This window comes from Rattus rattus, chromosome 3, assembly GCF_011064425.1.
Source record: "Rattus rattus isolate New Zealand chromosome 3, Rrattus_CSIRO_v1, whole genome shotgun sequence".
Taxonomy (NCBI): Eukaryota; Metazoa; Chordata; class Mammalia; order Rodentia; family Muridae; genus Rattus; species Rattus rattus.
The window spans coordinates 63,925,585-63,952,910 of NC_046156.1; the positions used below are offsets into that span (position 1 = coordinate 63,925,585).

General features: G+C 45.1%; 1 protein-coding gene across 6 annotated transcripts in view; it reads right to left on the reverse strand.

The window, feature by feature from the left end:
* Adar (adenosine deaminase RNA specific) overlaps nucleotides 1-19,755 on the reverse strand; it is a 39,302-nt gene extending 19,547 nt beyond the window's left edge. Inside the window, exons 1-2 of one of the 6 annotated variants that reach the window (XM_032897946.1) lie at nucleotides 19,710-19,755; nucleotides 16,332-16,535 (exon numbers count right to left, since the gene is read on the reverse strand). In XM_032897946.1, coding sequence (XP_032753837.1) covers nucleotides 16,332-16,383 — 52 coding nt within the window. In that variant the 5' untranslated portion in view covers nucleotides 16,384-16,535; nucleotides 19,710-19,755. Of the gene's footprint in view, nucleotides 1-2,996; nucleotides 3,167-16,331; nucleotides 16,536-19,651 lie in introns of those variants that run through there. The other 5 variants (XM_032897948.1, XM_032897950.1, XM_032897951.1 and 2 more) reach the window with 5 other exon arrangements.
* Nucleotides 19,756-27,326: the final 7,571 nt, after the last annotated feature.

Consider the following 27,326-nt stretch of genomic DNA (forward strand, 5'->3'; position numbering starts at 1 on the left):
TCACTATTATACAACATGCTTTTAGCCATCAAACCCCAACACTCTTTTCTGGTAGGTGGTATACTGGCTGGTTTTGTATGTCAACTTGATACAAACTGGAGTTTTCACAGAGAAAGGAACCTCCCTTGAGGAAATGTCTCCATGAGATCCATTTTAAAGCATTTTCTCAATTAGCGATCAACGGGGGAGGGCCCAGCCCCTTATGGGTGGTGCCGTCCCTAGGCTGGTGGTCCTGGGTTCTATAAGAGAGCAAGCTGAGCAAGGCAGGGGAATCAAGCCAGTAACATCTCTCCATGGCCTCTGCATCAGCTCCTGCTTCCTGACCTGCTTGAGTTCCAGTCCTGATTTCCTTTGGTGATGAACAGCAGTGTGGAGGTGTCAGCTGAATAAACCCTTTCCTCCCCAGCTTGCTTCTTGGTCATGATGTGTGTGCAGGAATAGGAGCCCTGACTAAGACAGCTGGTAAACATTTTCTAGAAGAGGCTAAATAATGCTGAGCAGTGTTTGTGGAACCAAAGTCTACACAAACAAGCCCATCCTTGGTCTTCTTTATGCACCCCTATCCCACAGGGCTGGGATTGAGGTGTCATGGTGCAGAATGAGCAGCCCAATCACACAGCTCAATAATGGGGACTGTAGGGGATCCGATTAGCTCTTTGAGTGAACTTAGGAAGAAGACATTTTCCTTTCAAAGAGGTTAAAGTCAGTTTCTGGATAAATTCCTTTTTTCAAAACCTTACTTCATTTTATGTGTATAGGTGCTTTGCCTGCATTTATGTCTGTGCACCACTGAGGACAGAGACCCCCAAGAACTGGATAATGTAACCCAACAGTAGTCACTGTTCTTACCTGCTGAGCCGTCTCTCCTGCCCTAACTACAGTCTGGATCTACATGGCTAGTTTCAGACAACATCTGGCAAATATGCGTGTGTAGCTGCAAAGCTGAGCTGCAACAGCCTCTCACTGTGGAACACCAGTCAGCTCTGAACGTGTGTGTTGGACACACTGCATTTTTACTACAAAAAACTGGTGTATGTTAAAAGTGTAAATGGTAGCGTACATGTTAAGCTGTCTTCCGTTAAGAAAAAGAGAAAACCAGAGAGAGAGAGAGAGAGAGAGAGAGAGAGAGAGAGAGAGAGAGAGAGAGAGAGAACGAGCACCTGCGTGCATGCACACTAGAAGGGGCACAGAAGAAATGAAACTAAGGAGTCTACTGAGTTATTCTGGGGAGGTAGGAGCAGAGGAGGTAACAACATTTAGTGATGTTTCTGATGTGCTCACAGCCTTCCCAACTCTCCTGAAGGCTACAGGAGCTGGCCACAGCCTTCTGTTCCCTACTATTGTGACTAGGGATCTTACCATCCTAATCACTATTGTGCTACCTGTGCTCTTACCTCTGAAAGTCTCTAACAAACCCCTGACAGAGCAGCCGCAGACAGTCACTACCGAGACTGAGTGTTTCTACACCTCTCACTGCTCTTTCCCTTCAGGCCTATTCACCATGCAAATTATAGAACAAGTCGTCTAACATCATCATGGCCCTCCAAACACCATTCTGATCCTGGCTCTCATCTGTAGGATCAAAAGATAAGGCCTTGGTCTTATCATAAGGCAAATATCGTAGTATATGTAAAAAATGCTTTCATTCAAGATAGATGCCCAAAATTTTGAGGGAAGACACACACACACACACACACACACACACACACACACACACACACACACACAACACTAAGGGCTGGGGAAATGACTTAATGGATAAAGCCCTTGCCGTATAATCTTAAGGACCTGAGTTTGAGTCTCCAAAACCCAAGAAACATCCCGATGTGTGGTATAACAATCAGTAATTGCGGGGCTCTTGAGTGTATAGGGGACCAGTAAGAAAATTCCTGGAAGCCTGAGGGCCTAAGTCTGCGGTTGTCTTTTCGTGGAAAGGAGTACAAGTGTGCATGTACATCTGCAAAATTAAAAGTTGGTTGTTTTGTGTGTTTGTTTCTGAGACAAGGTCCGACCACATAGTTTTGGCATTGAACTCAGAAATCACCTGCCTCTGCCTCATGAGTACTGGGATTAAAGGCATGTGCCATCATACCCACCAAATTAAAAGTTTTAAAACACAGACACACACACAGACACACAGACACACACACACACACACACACACACACACACACACACGCACAGAGTAGTGGAGCATTTGCTTATCAAGGGTGAGGCTATGGGTACACCCCAAATAGCTTTTTAAAATTTGAAGGGTAAACCTGGGGAGGTCATGTCTGAAATTCCAACTGTAGGGATGAAAGACTGGTGGCTTGCTGAGGGCAATCATGGTAACACGTAGAAATTGTCTCAAAAACAAACAAACCAGCATAGTCAAATCAAGATAAAGAACATCCCTAATCCCACCAAAGGGTTCTCCTTCCCCTCAAGGATCAGTTTCCATCCCCACTGCTTTCCAGAATGTCATAATCAGTGCTGTACACCGCATGAATCCTCTGAATCTGGATTCTTGTGTTCAGAATGCTGCAGCTGAGGTCATGGACCGCAGCAGAAGTCTCATTTTAATGCTAAGCACTACAGTTTACCCAGTAAGCTGTGGAAAGACACCCTTCATGGCCACAAGGTACTTAGAAGACTCCCTCCCCGCCCCTCCCCACCCCCTGCCAGTTAGCTGAGATAATTTAAATTTCTCAGGAAGTTGAAAAAGAGCAAAGAGGGACAAGAGGAAAGTTGCTCATGTGGGGCTCTAGCGCCTCAGCGAGGCGTCAGGGGTCTTAAGAGAAAGGGAAGGGATGACTGTCTTGGCCTGGGTCCTCATCTGGCTTAGATGCAGGTCTATCTTCTCGCCTGCCTCCTTCCTGAGAATGTTCAAAGCTACAAGAACTAGCTGAATAGAAATCCCCAGAAGGGATGGCAGTTCGGTTTGAGAAGGGGCACATGACCCGTGTAACTCACACCACAAGCCAGATATGAGCGTACAGACCCCGTGTGCTTACCTGTGGGTCCCCTGAACCCCTGAGACATAGCTCCGCCGGCAAGGCCCGCACCTGGGGCGTAAGATGGCTGGCTCCCCAGAGTTCACTTTCGTTTCCTTGAAAGGCTTCCCCGCCCAACAGTTGGGCGGGGGGAGGGGTTTGCTCCCGGTAGCCGGGCACATCCCGCCCACCAGAAGAGCTGGGCCGCGGTAGTCTAGACCCACAGCGTTCCTCACCAGTCCTTCGCTAGCAGGGTGCTACACGAGTTATCTGAGAGCTTGGATGCAATCTATTTTACCGACGAGCTTATTTTTGTTCACGGTATTTTGGAAAGCGTCACTCGGGCACTCAACAGCGCCCTCTCTGCCCTGTGAGGAAGTTCCTTTTCCGTGTTTAATCAGTACTGTTTTTGAGATTTTTCAAGTCTGTCTCTTCCTAGAGTGACCATTGGCCAATGCCCTGTCCCCACTAGCCTGTCCTTCGTCTACCCAAATTCATACCTTTTTGTAAATAAAATTCCTTCCCTCCCGACCTTCTTCGCACATTCTGCTCTTTTGTCCTCTCGTTTTCTTTTTTTTTTTTTTTTTTTTAAGACTTTGGAGGAATTCCACTTCCACATCCTTGTGTACCTGGTGTGTTTGTACCAGTGTCAGCACCCATCACACGTAGGAGCCCCAACATGCAGCAGTCTGGGCATCTAGTGTGTGCTACAATGTCAACACTCAGCACACAGCGTAAGTAGGAGCCCCAACATGCAGCAGTCTGGGCAAGAGGGACAGCTCAAAAGTCACTCCCAACCATGTCCTTCCTGTTGGTAGCCTTCGGTGCTCCCTGGGGCTCTCCAGTGGGCAGGGCTGTTCTAGTCTGTGTCCCCTGCACAGCAGTCCCAGACAGTCATAGGTGAGTGGACAACAGTGCACTCAAATAAAGTAAAACAATTTGCAGAACAGAAACTTCACAGGAGGAAATAAAAAAATAGCAATCAACGCAGGAAAGAGCTCAATCTGGCGCTCTGAGGGCAGCTCAGTAAAGAAGGTCACAGTGAGTTAGTGTTCTTGTCCACTCACCAGTGAGGCTCTATTAACTACATATAGGAGGGCCAAAAGGAGCAGTCCCGAGTCACTCACTGCAAGAAGTCATTTCTCAGGAAAACACACCCCATGACTTAACCATTCTATGCATATAGCAGGATAAGCTACAAAACACTGGAAACAAAAATAAGCAAATGTACCCACTTTAGAATATTACACAGTAATTGAAGAAAAACTACAGCCACCTGCAGCAGATGGAAAACAATGTAACGATACCGAAAGAAAACCTCCTGTCCCAAAGCATGCAAAACCAAGCTCAATTATGCACTGCACAAGACAGGTTCACCTCCAAGGGGGAAGGTGTTCTAAATGGAAGGAATGTTCTGGGGGCTAACGATAGTTCAGCGTTTCACCTGGGTAGTAGCTAGATATGTTTGCTTAACTGTTATGCACTGCTGATTTATTCATGTTTACATATGTGTGCGTGCGTGTGTGTGTGTGTGTGTGTGTGTGTGTGTGTATGCGTGTGCTATATTCCACAGATTTAAAAGGCAACAAACAAAACCAACTCTCCCTGTAGTATTCTAGGCCCAACCCCCACGTTCTCTGTTCTGTTCACATCAAGCGCATGATGTCTTACCTCTGCTTTCTTGCCTTCCTGCTAAATAATCAGGAAGAATCCAGAGGCATTTTCATGGTGATTCTGGTGCAGGCAACTGTCCTCCCAGCCCTCAGTCCTCTGTGATCCAAACACAGGAAGGGCTCTCAATAGAGAGAACTTTTCTTTCCAACAAGTCAGTTTATGTCTTGGAAGAACTACTGCAGTCGTCAGATCTCAGCAATGAGGACCTGCAGACAGTCTCATTCATATTCTGTGTCCCTCCCGCAGTAACCGTCCCGACTGCCGGCCGGGCTCACTGGGTGGTTACACTATCTGTACTGTTCTGCTCATTACTATTTGTTATGGAACTGATCAGAAAACACCAACAGGTTCACATAACCAAAGCCAGCTTTCTGCTTCCACAGCAATCCGTGGCTGTTTACCCTTTCCAGGTTTCCCCTCAGCTGGAGGGCCTTGGGAACAAATAGGTGGCAGCTTACTTCCCTAGGAGCTTGGGAGCCTACAGTCAGGTTCCAAGATAACCTCTATTCAGCCTGCAATGTACTTAACTCTGAGGGCTTCTCATTAGAGCCACCACCCAGATAACTGTGACATTTAAACTAAGGTCTCACAACCTCCCCTCAGCGCTTGCAGAAGCCTGGCTTCACTGTGGCCAGGCTCCAGTTCCACAAGTGTCTTCAGAAGCTGACTGGGTTTAGCTTCCAGTCCTCTTACCACCCCAGCCTTGCTTTTACCTATGATTATTGACTGGACTGTTGTAGATTTTGTTGAGCCTCACTTTGTGGAGAGAAAACAGTTTTTGATACGTAACTTCCAGTAGTTAGATGTCAGACCACACACGACTGTCTACCCACAGCTGGATCCGTCGCCTCTACAGTACAGTAGCGTCTGCTCATCGCCTTCAGTGCTGGCTCCCACAGGGGTACTGAGAAAGAAATGGGCTGTCTGGGACCGCAGGCCATGCTGACAACTAGTGCTGTGTTGTCAGGGAAAGTAGTGAATCACGGAGGCACTCAGTACTAAGCTAGTAATAGTTTAATGATTTGAGGGAGGCAAATATTTATGAGTGCCAGTGGTTTTGGAGGTCTCGGACCCTCCTGAAGCTGGAGTTACAGGGAGTTGTGAGCCACCTGATGTGGGTGCTTGGGAACTGAATCTAGGTCCTCTGAGAGAACGGCATGTACAGTTAACAGTTGAGCATCACTTCAGCCCGAAGAACATTATTTTTTAAGAGGATACATGCAATTTCTTATCCTTGCTTTTTTTTTTTTTTTTTTTTTTTTCCAATGCTGAGATTGACCCCAGGGCCTTGGGTATGCTAAGGCAAACACTTTACCACTGAGCCATATATCCCCACCCTATAACCTATCTCTTAAGAAACATAATCTGTGGTATTGCTAGGTACAAATTTATTAGCCTCTGTTCTTTTTCTCTCATTCTCCCCTCTGTCCCAAGGTCTTACCATATATATATCCCTGGGTATCTAGGAACTTGCATGTAGCCCAGGCTAGCCCTGAATTCTTGCCTCAGCCTTGGGATATAGGTGTGTACTATCTATCATGCCCAGCCTCTTCGATATTTATCATGGGGGTTTTCTTTCAACCAAAACAGCTACTATCTTTGAAACATTCATTTAAAAAAAAGATTTATTTATTTATTTATGTATATGAATATGTAGCTGTCTTCAGACACACCAGAAGAGGGCACAACTATTACACATGGTTGTGAGCCATCACATAGTTGGTGGGAATTGAACTCAGGACCTCTGGAAGAATAGTCAGTGCTCTTAACCACTGAGCCATCTCTCCAGCCCTGAAACATTCATTTTCTAAACTCACAGGGCTTCCCCAGCAGTCTAACTTGCTCAGATAATCTGGGAGGTTTTCAGGAGACAGAAGAATGAGGTGTCAGCTAGCTATATTGACCCTGAGAGATATTCTATAGATGTTAGTAGCCAGAAGGAGCTTTTGGTTTTTTGTTTTGTTTTGTTTTTGAGACAGGGTCTCATATAGTCCAGGGTTACCTTGAACTCCTCCACATACAGCTGAGGCTGATTCTGAGCCCTTATCATCCTGCCTCTACCTTCCAAAGCCTTCTAATTTTGAAATTACTAGAAAGCAAGAACTGTTTTGGGTACTCCCCACCAAAACAAAACACCCAGAGGTCTCCAGAAGAAGGGACATGCTTTCATTACTAAGTCAGAGCTCTCCAGTAAATGGAAGGAAAATATGTGTGTGCCAGGTAAGGTTGGTGGTTACACAATAAAGTTATAGTATTAACGACAATGCTAAAACAATGGCTAACAGTCCATGGAGAACACTGTGTGCATACCAATGCACACTTAGCTGCATGAGCAGCCCACAAAGTAACTCAATAAACGCTTTGGCTCTAATGTATTAAATCCTGTCTGGTGCTCAAGCTGCTTGTCCTGCAAGCTCAGTCCTGTGAGTAGCACTTGAGCAGCTGCTGGGGTGGCTCTGGCAGTACAGAGACTCAGCTACTGGCCCACATCTGGGTTCCACTGAGGTAGGGCTCAAGGTAAGGGATTTTCACCCACTGTTTTTTCTTCCTCTTCTCCCCCAGTCCCAGCCTGAGCTCTGCTCAGTCCTAGCTTCTGAAAGACAATGGCCCCATCTTTAGCTTGTGGAATAAGTGTTGTACGGGCACAGCGACAACAGACTGGGCCCTGAGTGCTGCTTCTTGGAAAGCAGGTAGATTTCACGAACAACCAATTTGCCAGATGGACAAGTCATAAAATAGCCAATTTAAGAAACAACTAATAGATGGAAATTACTTTTTTCTCCCTATTTCTTTTTCTTTTCTTTTTTTTTTCTTTTTGAGACAGTTTCTCTATGTAGCCCTGGCTGTCCTAGAACTCACTCTATAGACCAACCTGGCCTCAAACTCAAGAGATCTGCCTGCCTCTGCCTATTTCTCCCTGTTCTTAATTGAGCAGTTGTTATTCCATGTTCCTAACGGAGCTTAAAGGTAATGTGTGATGCTGTCTCTTACTGTCCTAGAGCAGAGACTGAGGAGGAAACTCTGGGAGGAGAGGCCAGCTACTCACTACTGCGGACCTTTCGGAGCCACTGCTGGCAGTCACCCACAGTCTTCCCTGCAGAGGACTTGACTCTGCAATTTCTTTTTTTTTTTTTTTTTTTTCTTTTTTTTTTCGAGCTGGGGACCAACCCAGGGCCTTGCTTCCCCAGGCAACCCTCTACCACTGAGCTAAATCCCAACCCCGACTCTGCAATTTCTAACTCTTCTTTGAAATAGGATTCTACCGTGTTGCTCAAGATCCTCAGGTCTCAGCACCCTAAGTGCTGGGATTACAGATGTGTGCCACCATATCAGGCCTTCTAACTCATTTTAAAACGTCACTTTTTCATTATTGACAAGTTCACAGAAATTTCCACCCACACGCAGAGGAGACAGTCCTCTGATGTCAGAGGGGAGTGACCAAGATGCTGACATTAAAGATGGCAATGACCAGCACCAAGCCAAGCAATGCCAGTGGCCACTGGGAACAAGCAAGCCTAGACACTTCCCCTACAGAGGCAGCCCAGCCCAGCCCACACTTTGACTTCAGTGCAGTGACACCCAGCAGCCTCCAGGGCAGAGAGAGAAGCATCTGCAGTGCTGAGTCACCTGTCTGCAGTATTTGTTCTGGCAGTTGGGGACACAGGGGCCTTGCTGGGAAAGTACACAAGCTCAGTTTTCCAATAAATACTCCAAGCAACTGCCATGCCCTGTGTAAAGTGTCGTCAATACCTATAATGCCAGCACTCAAGAGGTAGGGACTGTAGGCTCTCTAACCTGATAGAGCCACTTGCTTAAGGCCAGGCCAGGCTGCATAGAAAGCACTGTCAAAAATAAAATAAAGCTGAGAATACGTGATACTGGTTTGGGGACTCCATGGGTACTTCCACAATCTAATTTTGATTCTGAAACCTACAAAGTGTTCTCAAATCTGACTGGGTTACTGCTGCCTTTTGAAGGTTACCCATAAATCTTAGGATAAAGGTTCAGGTCCAAAACAATGTCTGCCACATTATATACTGTTGGCTTGGCCCGCCTTCCATCTTGCTTACCTAATAGTTAAATCACACTCTTTCAGGCTTGAAAAGTCCAGCCCCAGTTTTCTGGTAGTTCCTTTCCAACACCAGGGGATAGAGGGCATATGAAGTTTATAGTGCCCGTAATACTAGGGCCTTCTTTTACACTTACTACTTCTTTTATATTTACATGGTCATTTCATTAATCAAGTCTACTTGCGTGTGCAGTGAGAGCTTTCACTCTCATGACACAGCACAGGGCCTTACGCATAGAAAGTATTCAGCAAACACTCATCCAGTGAATATTTATAGTCATCAAGTCAAGAGAAGCAGCAAGCATAGTGGCATACTAATCCCAGCAACTTGGAAGCTTTAGAAGGCTAACCTGGGCTAAATAGTGAGACCCTATTATTGCCCCTCCCCATACACAAAAAAATTAAAATAGCCAGGTATAACGACCCTGTCCATTAAACTCAGCACTTGGGATGAAGAGGCAGGCAGATCTCTGAATTTGAGGTCAGCTTGGTCTCCACAGTGAGTTCCAGTCCAACTAGGACAACACAATGAGTACAGAGAGATATGTGGGAGAGGGAGTGGGAGAGGAAGAGGGACTGGAAAGATGGCTCAGCAGTTAAGAGCACCTGTTGCCCTTGAAGAAGACCTGAGTTCAGATCCTAGCCCTCTTCTAACCTCCATTGGTGCCAGGTAGATTGTGGTGGTTTGAATATGCTTGGCCCAGGGAGTGGCACTATTAGGAAGTATGGCCCTGTTGGAGAAGTTTGTCAGTGTAGGCATGGGCTTTAAGACCTCATCCTAGTTCTAGCTGCCTGGAAGCTAGTCTTCTCCTGTTTGCCTTCAGAACAAGATGTAGAATTCTCAGCTCTGCCTGCACCATGCCTGCCTGGACACTGCCATGCTCCTGCCTTGATGATAATGGACTGAACCTCTGAACCTGTAAGGCAGCCTCAATTAAATGTTATCCATATAAGAGTTACCTTGATCATGGTGTGTCTGCACTGCAATGGAAACTCCGAGACACAGATATACATGCAGACAAAACACCCATAAACATATAACAAAACAACGAAAAAAGAACAATCAAGGATCTATCTTCTAAAGTTAAACTGACAACCCAACTGCTTTGCAAGGCTAATGGACATTGTACTAAGGTCTTAAGTAAGTGTGTAATCTCAGTTCACGATGATTATAAGGTGACTCTATCACTGAATCACTGAACTAACTAAACAATGTAATCGATGAGACAGGTGATGGTCAACGGGAAAGCTGGTCACACATGCCTATATACTCTTGAATTATGCCCTTAAAAATATCTGAAGATGAAAAAAAAATTTCATCAAATGTGTGTGGGTGTGTGTGTGTGTGCACGTGCACATGTGCTCACGTGCTCGCACATGTATATTTACAACCTTTACACTTTTTTCATGTGCACATGTATACAAATGCTCATGTATGTATAGGCGGAGGGTGCCTATGTGTGTGTGAAGGCCAGAGAACAACCTTAGGAACACAGTCCACCTTCTTTAAGGGAGGGTCTCTCACTAGCCTGAAGCTTACTGAAGTGGGGCTGCCTGGCCATCATGTCACAGGAACCCTCCTCGCTCCATCTTCCTAGGATTACAAGGGGACACTACTGTGCTGGCATGGGCTTTCTGCTTACTTGTTCTGTTCTGTTCAGATTTGTTTCAAACTCGTGTTATGAGGACCAAACTAAGGTCCTTTGCAAACATTTTACCTACTGAACACAACCCCAGTCCCTAAACTTTATTTTATTTTGAGACAGGAGCTCCCTGTGTAGACCAGGCTGAACTCATAGAGATCCACCTGCATCTGCCTCCCAAGTCCTGGGATAAAAGCATCATGATGCCCAGCCTTAGAACTTTTTCTTCATAGTCCCAAACTGGAGCCACCCAAATGCCATTCTAGTGCTGAACAGACACTTGAGGGCTATTTGCAGGAACACTGAAGACAGCTCAGTTGGAAAGTCCCTGGCACACAAGTGTAACGATCTCAATTCGGATCCTCAGCGCTCAAATAAAAAGCTAGACATTGCAGTGTGCATCTGTAGTTCCAGCCCTGGGGAGGAGGGACAGGGATTCCTGGAGTTTAATGGCCAGCTGAATTGGTGAGCTCCAGGTTAAATGAAGAACCCTATCTCAGAAAACAAGATGGAGAGAAATGGAGGTAGACACTCAGTGTCCAACAGTTCTGGTCTTTGCCATACACTAAGGTCCTTTGCAAGCATTTTAACTACTGAAGAACCCCCCCCCCACTCCCCAGTTTCTAAACCTTATTTTATTTTGAGACAGGATCTCACTATAGGATCCGACTGGTTTTGAACTCATAGAGATCTACCTGCCTCTGCTTCCCAAGTGGCGGGATCAAAGCACATGAAGTATACATGGATACATATATACCACATACATACATACATACCACATATATACATATATGCACCACACACACATATATATGTATATATATACCCACATATATATGTGGATAATACATATCTATATCTATATCTATCTATCTATCTATCTATCTATCTATCTATCTATATATATATATATATCACATATATACCACATACAGACCAAATAAATAATGTAAGCTGGGTGTGGTAGGAAAATGCTCATACAATCCCACCACTTAGGAGATTGAGACAGGACAGTCAGGTGTTTAAGGTCATCATCAGCTATATAACAAATCCAAGGTTACCCTGTGCTGTATCAGACTGTCTCAAAAAACAAAACAAGAAGCAGACAAAACCCAGAAACAATAAAAATACACACTCCATAATTCCATTTGCTGGGAGTTTAGAAGGAATCTGTAGTGAAGGACATGACAGCTGCAATTGTATTCAGGAGTGGTGACTGGAAATAGGCTTCGGTGACTTTCCAGTAGGAATGTTTTATTTCTTGATTTAGCTACTAATTAAATGCGTTTATTTTCTGTTACAATACAGGATGAGTCACATAAAATCTGTACATACAAGCATATACATCGTCTCAGAATAGAGTTTTAGGAGCATGTGAGAAGGATGGGCAGAGGCTGAACAGATCATCCTGCCTACACACAAAAGGCTGTGCACTAAACCAGTGCCCAGTTAAGCGCGTAAACGGAACTTCCTGCAGCAATTTCTGAAATGCTAAGAATACTAAAATAACGAGCTGTAAATGACCCTTGACTTCCAATAGGGTTGCATCCCAGTACATCCACCACCAACTAAAAAGGAGAGAGTGCATGTGCTGTGCTACGTGCTGACCACAGCCTGGCAGACAGCGAAGCTGTGAAAAGCCCTTTATGTCCCTCGGACAGTGTGGCTGGGTACTGCCTGAGTATAAACTGCACATGGCTGGACAAAGACCAAAGTGTGAAATCCGTTCCTATTGATGTGTATGCTCTTTGCAAACATAAAGAAGTCGAAGAGGCACACAAGCCAGCCCAGCATAAGCCAGGAGCACTCGTACTGGAGACCAGTTTCACAGCACAGCAATAACAGCATAACTGAACACACAGACCTTCCGTTAACATGCTTAAAGAGTGATTTATTTCTAATTGCACATGTGTATGACACACCCACATCCACTCACAGAGAGAGAGAGAGAGAGAGAGAGAGAGAGAGAGAGCGCCTGCAGAGGTTAGAAGAGGACACTGGATTTCTGAAGCTGGAGCACTAGATGGTCATAAGCTGCCCATCATGTATGCTGCTGTCTTAGTTGTGGTTTTTCTGCTGTGAACAGATCCCATGAACTGGGCAACTCTTATAAGGACAACATTTAATTGGTGCTGGCTTACAGGTTCAGAGGTTCAGTTCATTATCATCAGGGCAGGAACACGGCAGCATCCAGGCAGGCATGGTGCAGGAGGAGCTGAGAGTTCTACATCTTGTTCCAAAGGCAAACAGGAGAAGACTGACTTTCAGGAAACTCAGAGGAGAGTCTCAAAGCCCATCCCAACCCCGACACTTCCTCCAACAAGGCCACACCTCCTAATAGTGCCACTCCCTGGGCCAAGCATATTCAAACCACCACAGTTGCTGTCTGAACTCACACCCTTTGAAGTGCAACTAGTGCTCTCAAGGGCAGAGCCTTCTCTCTAGCCCCTTGTATTATAAATTTTCTTTTTAAAATTAACTAGATAAGGGCTAAGAAATGGCTGAGTGATTGAGAACACTGTCTGCTCTCCTTCCAGAGGACCCAGATTTAACTCCCAGCACACACACAGTGGCTACAACTATCTGTAACTCTAGATCCAGGGGGATCTAATACCTTCTTCTGGTCTCCATGGGTACCAGGCATGCATGTGCAGATAAGTGCACACAAAACCACATGAATTTGTTTTTTTAAAAAGCTCATCAAATTTTTTTTTAAAACCTGAAATAAACACAAAACTTGTTTTTTAAAATTATATAAAAACTAAAAATAGAATGAAGGGGGAGAGGGGACATGTTTAAGCTTATAGACAAAAAAAAGAAAAGAAAAGAGAAGAAGAAGAAGAAGAAGAAGAAGAAGAAGAAGAAGAAGAAGAAGAAGAAGAAGAAGAAGAAGAAGAAGAAGAAGAAGAAGAAGAACCCAATAGGATAAATCTGTCTTTGAGAAGAATGAGAAGTATTTAATCTCTGGTGCTGGGATGGAAGTTATGCTGTACACACACTAGGCAATCACTCTGCTGAGCTACACCCCAACCCCAAATAGAGTTTGTATGCTTAACACCAAAGCCCAAACCAGATAGTCGATACTGTGGAACAAAGTCCACAGCAAATCAGCTTTTTTTTTTTTTTAATAACAAATATACTCATACTTTTATAGCAATGGTTCTCAACCTTCCTAAGGCAACCCCCAACTATAAAATCATTTTCATTGCCACTTCATAACTGTAATTTTGCTACTGTTGTGAATCATAATGTAAATATTTTTGGAAACAGAGGTTTGTCAAAGGGGTCTCGACCCATAGGTTGAGAACCACTGCTGTAGACCACCTGTGCAATTTATTTATTTATTTTTTTTCTTTTTTTTTTTTTCGGAGCTGGGGACCGAACCCAGGGCCTTGCGCTTGCTAGGCAAGCGCTCTAGCAATTTATTTTTTAAACAAACTTAAACATAACAAATAGCAAATACTTATTAAGAATTTTGAATATAAAAAGATAGCTGACTGGATATGGGAAAACCTCACTTAATCATAATGAAATATAAATTAAAACCAGATATTTTAAAAACTGATCTTAAGTTTTCCCATTTTTAGTGTAAACATTAGCTTCTGCGGGGCAGGGAGAACCCTGTGGAAGGCAGGAGGAGTGGGTATGAGCTGAGCATCCTGGCGTCTGAGCAAATGCTCGGCCTGAAGACTTTAAGCTCTGACGCGGTCCACAGAGAAGTTCTAAGCCATGAAACTGCCTCACACGAAGCCAGGAGAACTGTTGAGCGACGCTGCGTGTGTAAGACACGTATGAAAAGAAAAAGGATATGTGCTGTTTACTCTCTGGCCCATTTTCTAAAGCATCTCATTATACATTTGCAAATATCCCCTAAATCTACCCCCACCCTAAACCCGAGCACTTCTGATCCCAGGAATCCTGTGTAAGGGCCACTTCCTCCTCACTCCCCTGTAAGGAGCACATTAGGACTTCAGCAGAGGACTGTGGCCGAGGGGCTGCAGTTTAGACACCTGGCAGCAGTGCACGGTTAAATGGTCATCTTCTTTCCTTGTGCATGAGAAGCACCCCTCCTTCTCCTTCTTTTCAAGTGTTGAGAATGAGTCTAAGGCCTCCTACATGCTAAGCCAGTGTCTATACTACAGAGCTATATCCCTAAGCCCACCTCACCCGACTCCTCCCTTTTCTTTGATTTAAAGATTAGAGTCTTGCTAGAAGTAGAAAGTCAAGACACTTTCAAGTTCATAACATTGACCCCCAAAGCCCAGTCTAAGAATTTGATGCAGTTTGAGAATAAGTTGGTGTGATTTAATTTTTTTTCTTTAATTCAAGGGCTATAACAGTGCCTGGCACATTGTAGGTACTAGAGGAAGTATTTAAAATTAATATCCCAAGGGGGGAAGGGGACCTCACGGTAGAAACAAAACCGTAACACACCGTATCGAAGTACGGCAAGGAGTCAGTGAGGTAATGCAACCTGTGGTCCCAGTAACTTGAGCTGAGGCAGGAGTGTTACTTGAGTTCAAGGCCAGCCTGGGCAACATGGCAAGACAGACTCTTTCTCACATCAGTATGTTCTGAAAGGCTATCTCCCAGGGAAGCATTCCCAGCTGGCTTCTCCATGGGCCTGACGCCCACAGGACAAACCCACACATGAGCAGGGGTCTGCCTTCCAGAGATGTCCACTGGGAATGGAGTTTCAGACCTTTACAGTAAGATGATCTGTCTAACACACTGGCACCTCATTAACAAGGCAGCATTCTCTTCATAAACCTTCACTGGGTACAGGCAGAGGCCAACTCCTACCCTAGCCCCAGAGAAAACAAGCAGCTCCTTCCCCCTGCTCTCACCAACGAGACCAGTGAAGACAAACAAAGACGCAATGCAAGGTGGTCTTCAGTCTGCAGGGCGGACAGTGCTAAGACGGGAGAGACGTAAGGACAAGCCCCTTCTTCCAGTGCTCTGTCCACACAGACGGTGCAGTAGGCACACAGCTCCCAAGCAGAAGCAACCATGGGGCACGGTGATGCACATGCAATCCCAGCACTCGGGAGACTAAGACGAGAGGCTCTTATAAACACCAGGCCAGCTGGGTCTCCACTGAATTCCAGGTTAGTCTGTGCTACATTTTAAGGCCCTGCTGCAAAAAAACAAGAACAAGCTGTGTGATGGTGGTGCACACCTTTGGTCCCAGCACTTGGGAGGCAGAGGCAGGCAAATCTCTGAGTTTGAAGCTAGTCTGGTCTACAGAGTAAGTTCTAGAACAGCCTGAGGTATGCAGAGAAACCCTGTCTCAGAAAACAAACAAACAAAAAACAAAACAAAGCCAGAAAGATAGCCTGCTAGGTTCAAGCTTCACTTCTGCTGTGATAAAATACCTTGACGTAAGCTACACAAAGGCGGCTCACTATAGCTTACTATAGCTCCATTCTGGAGCACGGACCATCACCCTGGGAAAGGCAAAGGCAGGAACGTCAATCAGCAAGCCACCTTACATCCATAGTCAAAGTCAGAGGGATGAACGCATGCACGCACTTGCTTGTCTCCAGCCAAACTTCTCCACTCTTACTAGAAGCCCTGCCTCAGGAATGGTGCTGCCCACAGCAGGCTGGGTCTTCCTATGTGAACAGGCTTAAGACAGCCCCTCTCCGAGGCGTCCACAGGCAAACCCAATGTAGACAGCACCTCACTGAGACTCTCTTCCCAGTTGATTCTAGGTTGAGTTGACAATTAAAGCTAACCATCACAGGAAAGAGGTGTCTGATCCACCGAAGGACACCTTCTCAGAACAGGCAGAGGGACAGTCAGGAAGGCCAAGCCAAGAGCAGGTGTGAACTCAAGGACTGGATGAGAAGCAGCTGACAGTTGCTACCACTGAAAACCATTGTATGGTGAGCAAACAAAAGCAGACAGATTCCTTCTGGGTCAAAGGCTCTCGTAGAAGGTCATTAAAAGTGCAAGAGGAGAACACACCTGTAAACAAGTGCAGCCCACGGCAGTCACCTGCTGCTTCTGCTTCCTCCATGGTTATAGAGAATCAGTGTGCACTGCCATCCCAGGAGACAGCCTGTCCAGCCACAGAGCTTCTCTCCTTCTGTCCACAGTGAGTGATCTGCCATGCTAGAAAGCAGCTAGCCACAAAGCCATGACTTAGGGCAGTCAGTAGTCTCAGCTTTTCTAGTGTATAGGAAAACAAAAAGAAACAATAAACTAAAAAAGTGCAGAGAAAGACAGGGCCCAGAGGGTCCAGATGACATCATTTCAGCCCCAGGAGTTAGCCATGCCTGAAGCTCACCTTTGGACTCCAACTGAAGCAATCAAGGAGGGAAATCTTTTACTTAAGGAGCTTACATGGGGTTCCTGAAATCCGTGGCTACAGTAATATGTTATCTTTCAGGGAGAGAACTTCACTTTCTATGCAAGGAAGGGTACAGACAGCAAGGGAGGACAGATGTCAGAGGTCTCTCCCAGCATCTGATAAAGCAAGTGAAAAAGGCAGATTTCAGGCATTTGGAAAAGCATGGAAAGATCATTTGAGCTCCTTGGGTTCAGGAACAAAGGAATGTGTGCTTAAACCACAGTCTAAAATGGATAAGTTATATAAGCCCAATAGTCTACTCCATAGAACTATAGATTAAAGACAGGAACGGCACACAATAACTGCTTTAAAACATAAAGAAAGCTGGGCTTTGTAGCACAGACCTGTGATCCCAACTACTCAGGAGGGCTAAGGCAAGAAGATTGTGAGTTCAAGGCCAGCAGCAGCAAATTACAGACCCTTTCTCAGAAGAAAAAGAGGCAAGGGATATGGGTCAGTGATGGAGTGAGTGCCTAGCATGTGTGAGGATACAAGCTCAATCCCTAGTACCTAAAAAAAAAAAAAAAATCAATATAAAGCACCAAGAACAATTCAAAACTAGTTCCACAGCTGAGCATCTGTCTTAGCTAGGGTCACTACTGCTGTGATGAAGCACTATGACCAAAAGCCTGGGGAAGGAAGGGTTTACTTTGCTTACATTTCCACATCACAGTTCATCATTGAACTCAGGGACAGGAACTCAGGCAGGAACCTGGAGGCAGGAGCTGATGCAGAGGCCATGGAGGAGTGCTGTTTACTGGCTTGCCTCTTGTGGCTTGCTCAGTCCTCTTTCTTATTGAACCCAGGACCACCTACCCAAGGGTAAAATCACCCACAATGGGCTGGGCCCTCCCCATCAATCACTGATTAAGAAAATGCCCCACGGGCTTTTCTTGCCTACAAATGATTTTATGGAGACATTTCTCAACTGAGGCTCCTTCCTCTTGGATGACTCTAGCTTGTGCAAACCTGACATAGCATCAGTCACAGATCGTTCCTAAACACTTACATTTTAGAAAAACTTAGCATTTCAAACTTCTTACCCTGGATGCCAAACAGTCGTCTGGTGCTTTCGAGAAAACTGGGCAAAAGCTTTCAAGCAGCTGAGCCCAGTAAGGCCAAGCTTACCAGATGTCACAGCAAAGCGAGCTGCTGTAGCTCAAGAGGTCCCTGCAAAAGCCCCAAAGCCCCATCCTGCTGTTTGCACACTTCAAAACTCTAATCAGTTTGTCACAGACAATAATGCCAACCTTGGACTATAAGGGAGCTTCAAATCTTTAAGTCTGTGCATCAGTAAGATGCTGTGTGTGAAGTATAAAAATAGCAGCTGAAAGGGAAGCATTGGTCTCCTGCCGGTGAGAGTAACAGGGTTTTCTCTTCTTCTTTCTACAGGCAATCATCAAACACCTACTGTCTGCCCCAGGATTCCAGTGCTGTAAGTACGATCAAGCCCAAGCCCAGGAACCTTCCTCTCCACCCCGAACAAAAAAAAAAAAAAAAATCTAAGTCTTGGCTCACACCCGAACAATACTTGGTTAAGATGTAAAAGAAGAGACGACAAATCATTTCAATAATTAGATGCTATTCTCACAGGAAATGATGCCCCATCCCCACTGCCAATGCCTTCACGTTGCCAGGATACTAGTCATTGAGAAAGGTTAAGACCCAAACCACATACACAGCCTGATGGTTTGGCTCTAGCTCTGCGACAGTATTAGGACCCTGGCCAAGACTTACCTTGTGCCATCTGTAAAATGGGTTCAACACTAGGTTGTTGGTGGGGTTAAATAAATTAGTGTATGTGAAATCTGACACAGTATCAGGAGCAAATGTTCCAAAAGGAGAAGGTATAATTAGTATAATAGACTGAAGCCTTAATCTCGTTTCAGCTCCAGAATTTTATGCAGGCTACAGCAGGGAAACAGTGGCAGGATAGCAAATACCCAAAATAGCACAAATATCTCCCGCCTCTGAAGCCACACCACTGAAGGGAAGCAACAGCAGCAGCAGCAATACAAATGCCTGTGCCAGCCCCTAATCATAGCCAGCCACTTTAAATTCTTACAGCGGGTCAAGGGAGGTATAATTATCTTCATTTTGTAGATAAGCGCAGAAAGAAGACCGGAGAGCAATGTCACACTGCCGAGAACCAGTGGACCTGATTCTACCGTTTATGCCCGCTCAGTGTCCTTCTCTGCCTCCCATACAGCAAGCATTCAATTGTAAATAACATGGATGTTTTTCAGGATCTTTAGATAGGAACAAGACCTCTTTCCTAGAGAAATAGTTGGCATCGTCCTTCAGCTGCCCACAATTTGACGTTCCTGCATTCTCTGTCCCTAATGACCTGCTCCAGCAACCTGTCCTCCCTCTCCTGCAGTCAGTGTCGGAGGCCTCAGTGTGCCAGTGTGCAGGGGTCCTGTAGCCGCTTAGACACAGCCCCCTCGGCTGACTGCCCTCGGCTGATTGCACGCTTGCCCTCTCCCCCTACGCATTCAAAAGCTCACCGCCGAGTTTCCCCGGACTCGGACACCGACGCGGAACGCCTTACCCTCGGGCAGGGCCCAAGAACAGAGCCATACAGACTAAGGAAAGGCAGGTGACGCAACAAGGCCTCCTGCCTCAGGGCCAGCCTGAGGCTGAGCGCGGTGCCCGCGACCCCGCGTGGGAACCCATGGCGGGCACCTCCGTGGCCCCGTGCCAGCTACTCCAGGGTGCTGGGTTGGCTCCCGGAGCCAGGCTCCGGGGCCGCGCATCTGCGGGGAAGGGCACTCTCGGCGGGAGGGCCGCGGGTACCCAGTGGCTCCCGCCCGAGCGCCCAAGCATCCGCGCAGCCCCGCTGCACCCGCCGCCTCCACCACTGCTCCCCGCGTCTCCTTTTCCAGCGCTGCAGGCTGCGGAGGCGGCGGCCCGTGTTGGAAGAGGGGCCTCTTACCCGCGCGCGACTCCTCGGACGCTACCCACTCGTGAGCCCAAGGCTGAGCAGGACTCACCCGGTTGGTCCCAACGCGTAGTCCTCCACCTTCAGTCAGGAATCAATGGTTAGGGCGCAGATTGGTGACATCACTGGCGCGCCGGCGTGGGAGGGAAGCCCATGTGATGCATCCCTCTTTTGTTTGAGCCCTTGGAAAATGAGGGTTTGTGGCTCCTTCTCTCTCACTATTTTACCATCTGAGGAGGGCATTTTTGTGTGCATGGTGGGAACCAGGTACTTGGTGTCAGGATACTGCAGTTTTTCTCAGGGCCTTGATTCTACTCCCCAGTTCTCCATAATGTGGTTTGGTTGAAGACCCGAAAGAATATGTGTAGATACAATCTTTTTTAAGTGGACTTGAAGGCCACAGAACTGGTTGTCAATGTTCTGTAGCCAGTAGACTCCTGAAGATCTGCTTTGATTAAATTGGTACAGGAAAAAGCAACAGAATGGAGTCTGGATTGATGGCTCAGAGGCTAAGAGCAATGGCTGTTCTTCCAGGAGTCTCATTGTTGATTCTCAGCACCTTCAGGTCTGCTCAAAACCATTTGTAATGCCGGTTCCAGAGAATCCTATGTGCCCTCTTCTGGTCCCCACTGGCATTGCACACGTGTGATCTGAACGCATACTTATCAAATAAACCAACACATCAACAGCTTGACACCCACCAGAAGAACTAAAATATTTCCAGTGAGCTGTTCATCACTTTGTAAATGGTCCCAATCCAATACTGTTTTCTTCACCTTAGTAGTAACTCCCATCATGAATTTGCATTTACACAGCTACTACATTGCTTTCATTTCTCTTTGCATGTTATTAGTAAGCAACACATTTTTATTAATTGTACGTATATTTCCTGGGACTTTTATTTTCAGAAACTTGTTAAGTGTCATCTCTTATGATGCAACTTGAGTAAGTTGCATATTGTACAATTTCACTGCTAGAGAATAACTTATTATGTATGTTAATTTATGCATCCCTTCTCTAACTATTTAAACATAATTTCACTCTTTTATTTCCAGGTGTGATTATAATTATTATCTAATGGTGCCACTGTATAAAATTTTCTTGGGTATTTTTATCTAGATGCAAGGCTGATGGGTCTTTGGTATGGTAAAGGTCCATTTTGTAGCATAGCATTGTTTTTTTTTAATAGAAAGTGTTTATACCATAATGTGTAGCAATTTTGTCCTCTCATAAAGACTCAGGGAGTAAACCCAGTGTGGTGAGGTGCATCTTTAAACTGAGCACTCAGAAGCAGAGGCAGGAAGATCTCTGAGTTCAAGGCTATCTTGGTCTATAGAGTGAGTCCCAGGAAAGCCAGGGCTACACAAAGAAACCCTGTCTCAGAAAAAAAAAATGGGAAAAAAAGGACTCAGGTAAGGCTCAAGAAGCTCCTGAAACTTACAAGATTCATAAGGCCCTTCCTACAGTTACATAGTAACTGTACAGGTTAGTACAGGTAGTAACAGATTGCTTAGGAAAAAGAAGAGACACAACTAGCTGCTCTGATTTGTTGCCTGTGCTGGATGAGCTTTTGAGTGACTTGTTACTCCTATAAGTAACCCCAGCAAAGTCACTGGTTTGTCAAGTTGGACTTTGGTAGAGTCATTACTTTAGCCTGCCACTTACCCCCTATCTGTAGTGAGTAGATTTTTGTTTAAGTCTCCGTTAAAAACCATCACAGAACACATGCCAACTGCTGTTTGTGTCTTCTCTAATATCTCAGATCTTAACTTTTGTTAGTGAAATAGTAAGGTGGTGGAGAACATCTCCCATTTCCAACCAGGTTATTTTCACATCCTCCTCCAAGAATGCAGTGGACAGATAGGAGGTACTTTACTGTTGATTTGGGATCATCAACCTTAAGTGGAATAAAAGAGCTTTAAAACATTGCCACATGGACTTGACAAGTAAAATGAAAATGTTTAGCCTCTCGGACCAGTGGGGTTCTGGTAGAGAATCATTATAGCCCCAAGAAGGCTTTCAGAGGGCTTTACGGTCCCAACCAAGAGCTGTGCCTTGTAGAACAAGTGTTCAGATCACCAATAGGAGAACTGGAACAGCAGGCACAGCTCCTGTCTCAAGCAGCAGTGGCAAACCCCCATTTGGAGCTGAAGTGCGGAGTGTTGCAGTCTGAGGCAGGAATGAGTGAGGCTGGCTTAAGCAAGCACCCAGCTTGAAGTGGAAGGCCCAGGTGGCAGAAGCCTTCCGCACGTGGAGTCTCTAGCAAGTCCCTCCAGGGAGTCTTTTAGTCTTCCTTCTCTGATACCCTGAAGTCTTTGCCCTCTGAAAAGAGCAAGAGTACCTGGGGCCAGCCTGCAGCCTAAGCCAGAAGCTGGACCCTGAACCCTCCCTTGCCTTCTTCCTTCAACAAGTCTGTGTCGGTTCTGGCTGTGCATGTAATTTATAGGGTGCCAACGGGGCCCTGATCAATTGAGTGTGGGTATGCAAATAAAATGAAAAAAAAAAAAAGGGACCAATCAAGGAAGCACTGTCAACCATGGTGGAGAAGAATCGCAAGCCTGCTGAGAGATGCCAAAAGTTAACAGGAATGTGGGCAGATCTCTACCTCTACAGCTGTGTGAAGACTCTTATAAGAAAGCGTTCCTTTTCCTGGTTGCTATGGTGATCGTGCAGGTTATCTATCACCCGCTTTTCTTTTGCATCCACTTCAACAGCTGCTGGCATTGCCGATTGTCAGAAAATTTCATGATGGGGTTCAGGGAGAGCACCCATAGTTGTTGGTTGGAACCCCATCCTGACCTTACTGGTCTTCCCTTAACTATCTTTTCCACCTAGGGTAGGTCGCTGGCAATCTTCTGTGAAGTGGATTCCAGGGCTGAGCAAGAAGAAAGGATGAGGAGATGGCTGTAGCACAGAAAAGCTTTATTTGGGCCAATTTTGCATATACAGGAGGCCCCTTCCTCCCAACATGAGATCCAGAAAGAAGAGAACCATCTAAAAGTTAAGGAAATCAGAAAAACTTCCAGAAGAGAGAGACATTACCTTCATAGTATTCAGCAATCTATGGGTGAAGTGTTTTGTTTTTTGTTTTTTGTTTTTTTTTTTTTGAGGCAGGTAAAAGATTAATTGGAAGAGTTATTAATGTGGAGATCTGATGAGAGTTCGGGATCCCATGGCAGAGTTGGGGATTGCTTCCTGTAGGTCTCAAAGGAAGGCAGAAGTATGTTTTATAGTGTGAAGCTGTCTCTGATGCCTGGGCATCAGGAGGAAGGGAGGAACTTCCTGGGTAGTGTACCACCCTGAGGGTATAGGGTAGGGGCATATTTAGTTAAGACATACCCATTATACAGGTAGAAGATATGTTTCCACTAGCTGCCCTCTGATGTCCTAGAAAACTGGAAAAAAAAAAAAAAAAAAAGCTTTCTCCTGGAATCCAGACACCGAGAGGGTCAGATTATAGACTCAGATAGGCTCTCTGCAGGGTGTCTGTCTCTCCCTGGAGCAGCAGGGATCCTGGAGTCAACCAGGAGGTTGGAGAGGGCTGCATATGAGCAAACTTGAGCAGCGTCTGGCCTGGGATTTAGCTTTTCTTTCCTTGAATCCTGGTACCAGGGAGCAGGTTACAGATTCTGAGAGACTCTCCAGCAGGTAACTTGACTTGCTGTGAAGCCTGACAGAGGGAGAGTGGGTGTGGCTCGATCAGTCAGTAGCCCAGAATCTAGTAGTGGAGAGTTAGTCAGCCAGGAATTGCACTGCTGCAGGACTTAGGCGTTCTATAAGTAGCAGGCTTTGTGACGAGTTCATAAGCTCCAGACAAACACGGCTAAGTGGCTAAAGATCTGCTTACTTGAGTAACATTTAAAACACTGGGGCAGGAGGTAGGGCTCCGTGTTGCAGAAGCAAGGAGCTCCCTTTAACCTAGGAACTCCCCATCTCCATCTGTAGCAAAACAAAACCCTTCTTGAATATGCAAACGTTTGGGCCTAGTGCCTCTAACAGACTTGTGAGTTGATCTCTTCTGGTCTACTGTGATGAGATAAGCAACTGAGGGGCCAATCGGCTAGTCCATGCTTGTTCCGGTTATGCAGTGGCTGGCTAGTCTTTGTATCTTTGTGTTTTGCCCATTTAGTTGTCAGTCAGTCTGCTTATGTAATGTGCACGTGTTCTTTGTTGATTTTATTGCAATTTTTTACTTCCATTTGTGTCTTTTCACTTTCTCCTTAAAAACTGGTATTCCTTTAATCTTTGGCCTTTTTTGAGGCTTCTTTTTGGGCTCATAGCTTATTTAAACAATATGTTCAGGAATAGGGGTGTCATTCAGTGCAACCCAGGTATACACAAGGCTTTGACTTCAGTTTCCAATACCACACATTAAAAAAAAAAAGAAAGCAGATTTATTTTAACTGTGGAGATTTAAAATTAACCTTTCCTGTAATGTCTTGTTATCACAGAATACTTTTTATAATTACTTTTCATTTAAATGTGTTATTCGCTTGATAAAATTTCGTATATCCTCATGGGATGCAAAATTGTTATCTGTCCATTATTGAAAATGTGGTGATTTTGATGTTCAAAATATCCTGTATCTTTAATGATTTATGCTTCGTCAATCAACAGTCACAGAGAAAGGCATGTGAAAAAAAATCTGTCAAAATCATAGTAGATTTGTCAGCCTTAGATATGTGTTTGTTTATTTATTAGGGGCAGAATGTTATGTATCTCAGGCTGGCTTCCTGTAGCCAAGGATAACCTTGTACTTTGATACTTCTGCCTCCAGGCGTGTGGCAACAGGCCTGACTATGTCTGTAGTCTGAATATGGTTAGAACTGTGTTACTATTTTTAGAAAATTAAAAAATATTTTAAACATAGTTCTAGGGGTTGGACCTCAGGTCTTGTGCTTTCTCTCTTTCTTTCTTTTTAAATTTTCTTTTTCTTTATTTTATTTTTATTGGATATTTAATGTATTTATATTTTAAATGTTCTCCTCTTCCCCCCTCTCCCATATCACCTCCCCCTGCTTCTATGAGGATGCTCCCACACACACCCACCCACTTACACCTCAACACCCTGGCATTACCTTACACTGGGGAAATGAGCCTTCACAGGACCAAGGGCTTTACCTCCTATCGATGCTAGACAATGCCATCCTCTGCTACATATGCTGCTGGAGTCATGGGTCTCTCCATGTGTACTCATTGGTGGGTGGTTTAGTCCCTGGGATCTCTGGGAGGAGGTTTCTGGTTGGTTGATATTGTTGTTCTTCTTATGGGGTTGCAAGCCCCTTCAGCTCCTTCAGTCTTTTCTCTAACACCTCCATTGGGTCCCCATGCTCAGTCTGATGGTTAGCTGCAAGCATCCTCATCTTTATCAGTAAGGTTCTGGCAGAGCCTCTGAGGAGACATCCATATCAGGTTTCTGTCAGCAAGTACTTCTTGGCATCAGCGATAGTGACTGGGTTTGGTGGCTGCATATGGGATAGATTCCCAGATGGAGCAGTCTCTGGATGACATTTTCTTCAGCCCCTGCTCCTGGTACTATTTGCTTGGAATTTTTTTTTCTAGCCTTTTACTCTGGGGTAGTGTCTGTCTTTGTCACTGAGGTGAGTTTCCTGTATGCAGCAAAATGCTGGGTCCTGTTTACGTATCCAGTCTGTTAGTCTATGTCTTTTTATTGGGGAATTGAGTTCATTGATGTTAAAAGATATTAAGGAATAGTGGTTGTTGTTTCCTGTTATTTTTGTTGTTAGAGGTGGAGTTATGCTTGTGTGGCTATCTTCTTTTGGGTTTGTTGAAAGATTATTATCTTGCTTTTTCTAGGGTGTAATTTTCCTCCTTGTGTTGGAGTTTTCCATTTATTATCCTTTGTAGGGCTGGATTTGTGGAAAGATATTGTGTAAATTTGGTTTTGTTTGGAATATTTTGGTTTCTCTGTCTGTGGTAATTTAGAATTTTGCTGGGCTGGCATTTGTGTTCCCTTAGGGTCTGTATGACATCTGCCCAGGAACTTCTGGCTTTCATAGTCTCTGGTGAGAAGTCTGGTGTAATTCTGATAGGTCTGCCTTTATATGTTACTTGACCTTTTTCCCTTACTGTTTTTAATATTCTTTCTTTGTTTTGTGCATTTGGTGTTTTGACTATTATGTGACAGGAGGAATTTCTTTTCTGGTCCAATCTATTTGGAGTTCTGTAGGCTTTCTACAGATGTTTATGGGCATCTTTTTCTTTAGGTTAGGGAAGTTTTCTTCTAATGATTTTGTTGAAGATATTTACTGGCCCTTTAAGTTGGGAGTCTTCAATCTTTTCTATACTTTTATCCTTAGATTTGGTCTTCTCACTGTGTCCTGGATTTCCTGGATGTTTTGGGCTAGGAGCTTTTTGCATTTTCTATGACTATTGTGTCAATGTTTTCTATGGTATCTTCTGCCTGAGATTCTCTCTTCAATCTCTTGTATTCTGTTCATGATTCTTGCTTCATCTATGACTTCTGACTTCTTTCCTAGGTTTTCTAGTCCCAGGGTTGTCTCACATTGTGATTCCTTTATTGTTTCTATTTCCATTTTTAGATCCTGGATGGTTTTGTTCAATTCCATCACCTGTTTGGTTGTGTTTTCCTGTAACTCTTTAAGGGATTTTTGTGTTTCCTCTTTAAGGACTTCTACTTGTTTTGCTGTGTTGTCCTGAATTTCTTTAAGGGAGTTATTTATGTCCTTCTTAAAATCCTCTATCATCATCATGAGATGTGATTTTAAATCCGAATCTTGCTTTTCCGGTGTGTTGGGGTATCTAGTATTAGCTGTGGTGTGAGAACTGACTCTGATGATGCCAAGTAGTCTCAGTTTCTGTTGCTTAGGTTCTTGCCTCTCACCATGTGGTTATCTCTGATGTTAGTGGGCCTTGCTCTCTCTGACTGGAGCTTGTCCCTCCTATGGACCTGTGAGCCTGTGATCTTAGGAGTGAGAGTGCTCCTGGGAGACCAGCTCTCTCCAGGCAGGTTTTGGATCTGGAGGGCTATAGGACAGACAGCCTTAGCTTAGCTCTGGGCACAAATGGAGACTGGAAGGGTCCTGTCCCAGGCTGTCCCCTTGGCTCCCGAAGCTCCTGTGCTCCTTGAACAGTCAGTGGAGCAAAACTGGGGTCCTACCTGTAGGCATAGGTGTAGGATGATGTCATCATGCAGGTGAAGGCAGGTACAAGATAGAATGAGGCCTGTCATTGGGCGAGAAGGCAGGATGGGCAGGAGAAAAGTTTTAGAGGAAGGAGGAGACTGGAACATGAGACAAGAGAAGCAGCAGGGAGAACATGGAGGCAGATGTTAAGATTCCTCTCTGCACATTTACAGGTTGTTATGAATATTCTTAAGGGATGGATATGTACCGGACTTTGTATGTCTAGGTGGGCAATTATATCTTATCAATTGGATCAGAGGTTATTGTTTTGTGTGTTCTTTCATGTGTTGATTTAATTGAATTTAAGAGAATTTGTGATGGTGGAGACACTAGGCCGCCACGGAACTGAGATGCGTGTGTTTGACATGGTGGCAACCTGCCTTGGGAACTAGATGGGTAGAGAGATTGTTGCCAGGCTCAGAGAGAAGCCATCGTCAGTGTGATATGGGATGGAGCAGAGCGGGTGAGAGGCTTTGCTGACTGAGATGAAGATGTCTACCAGA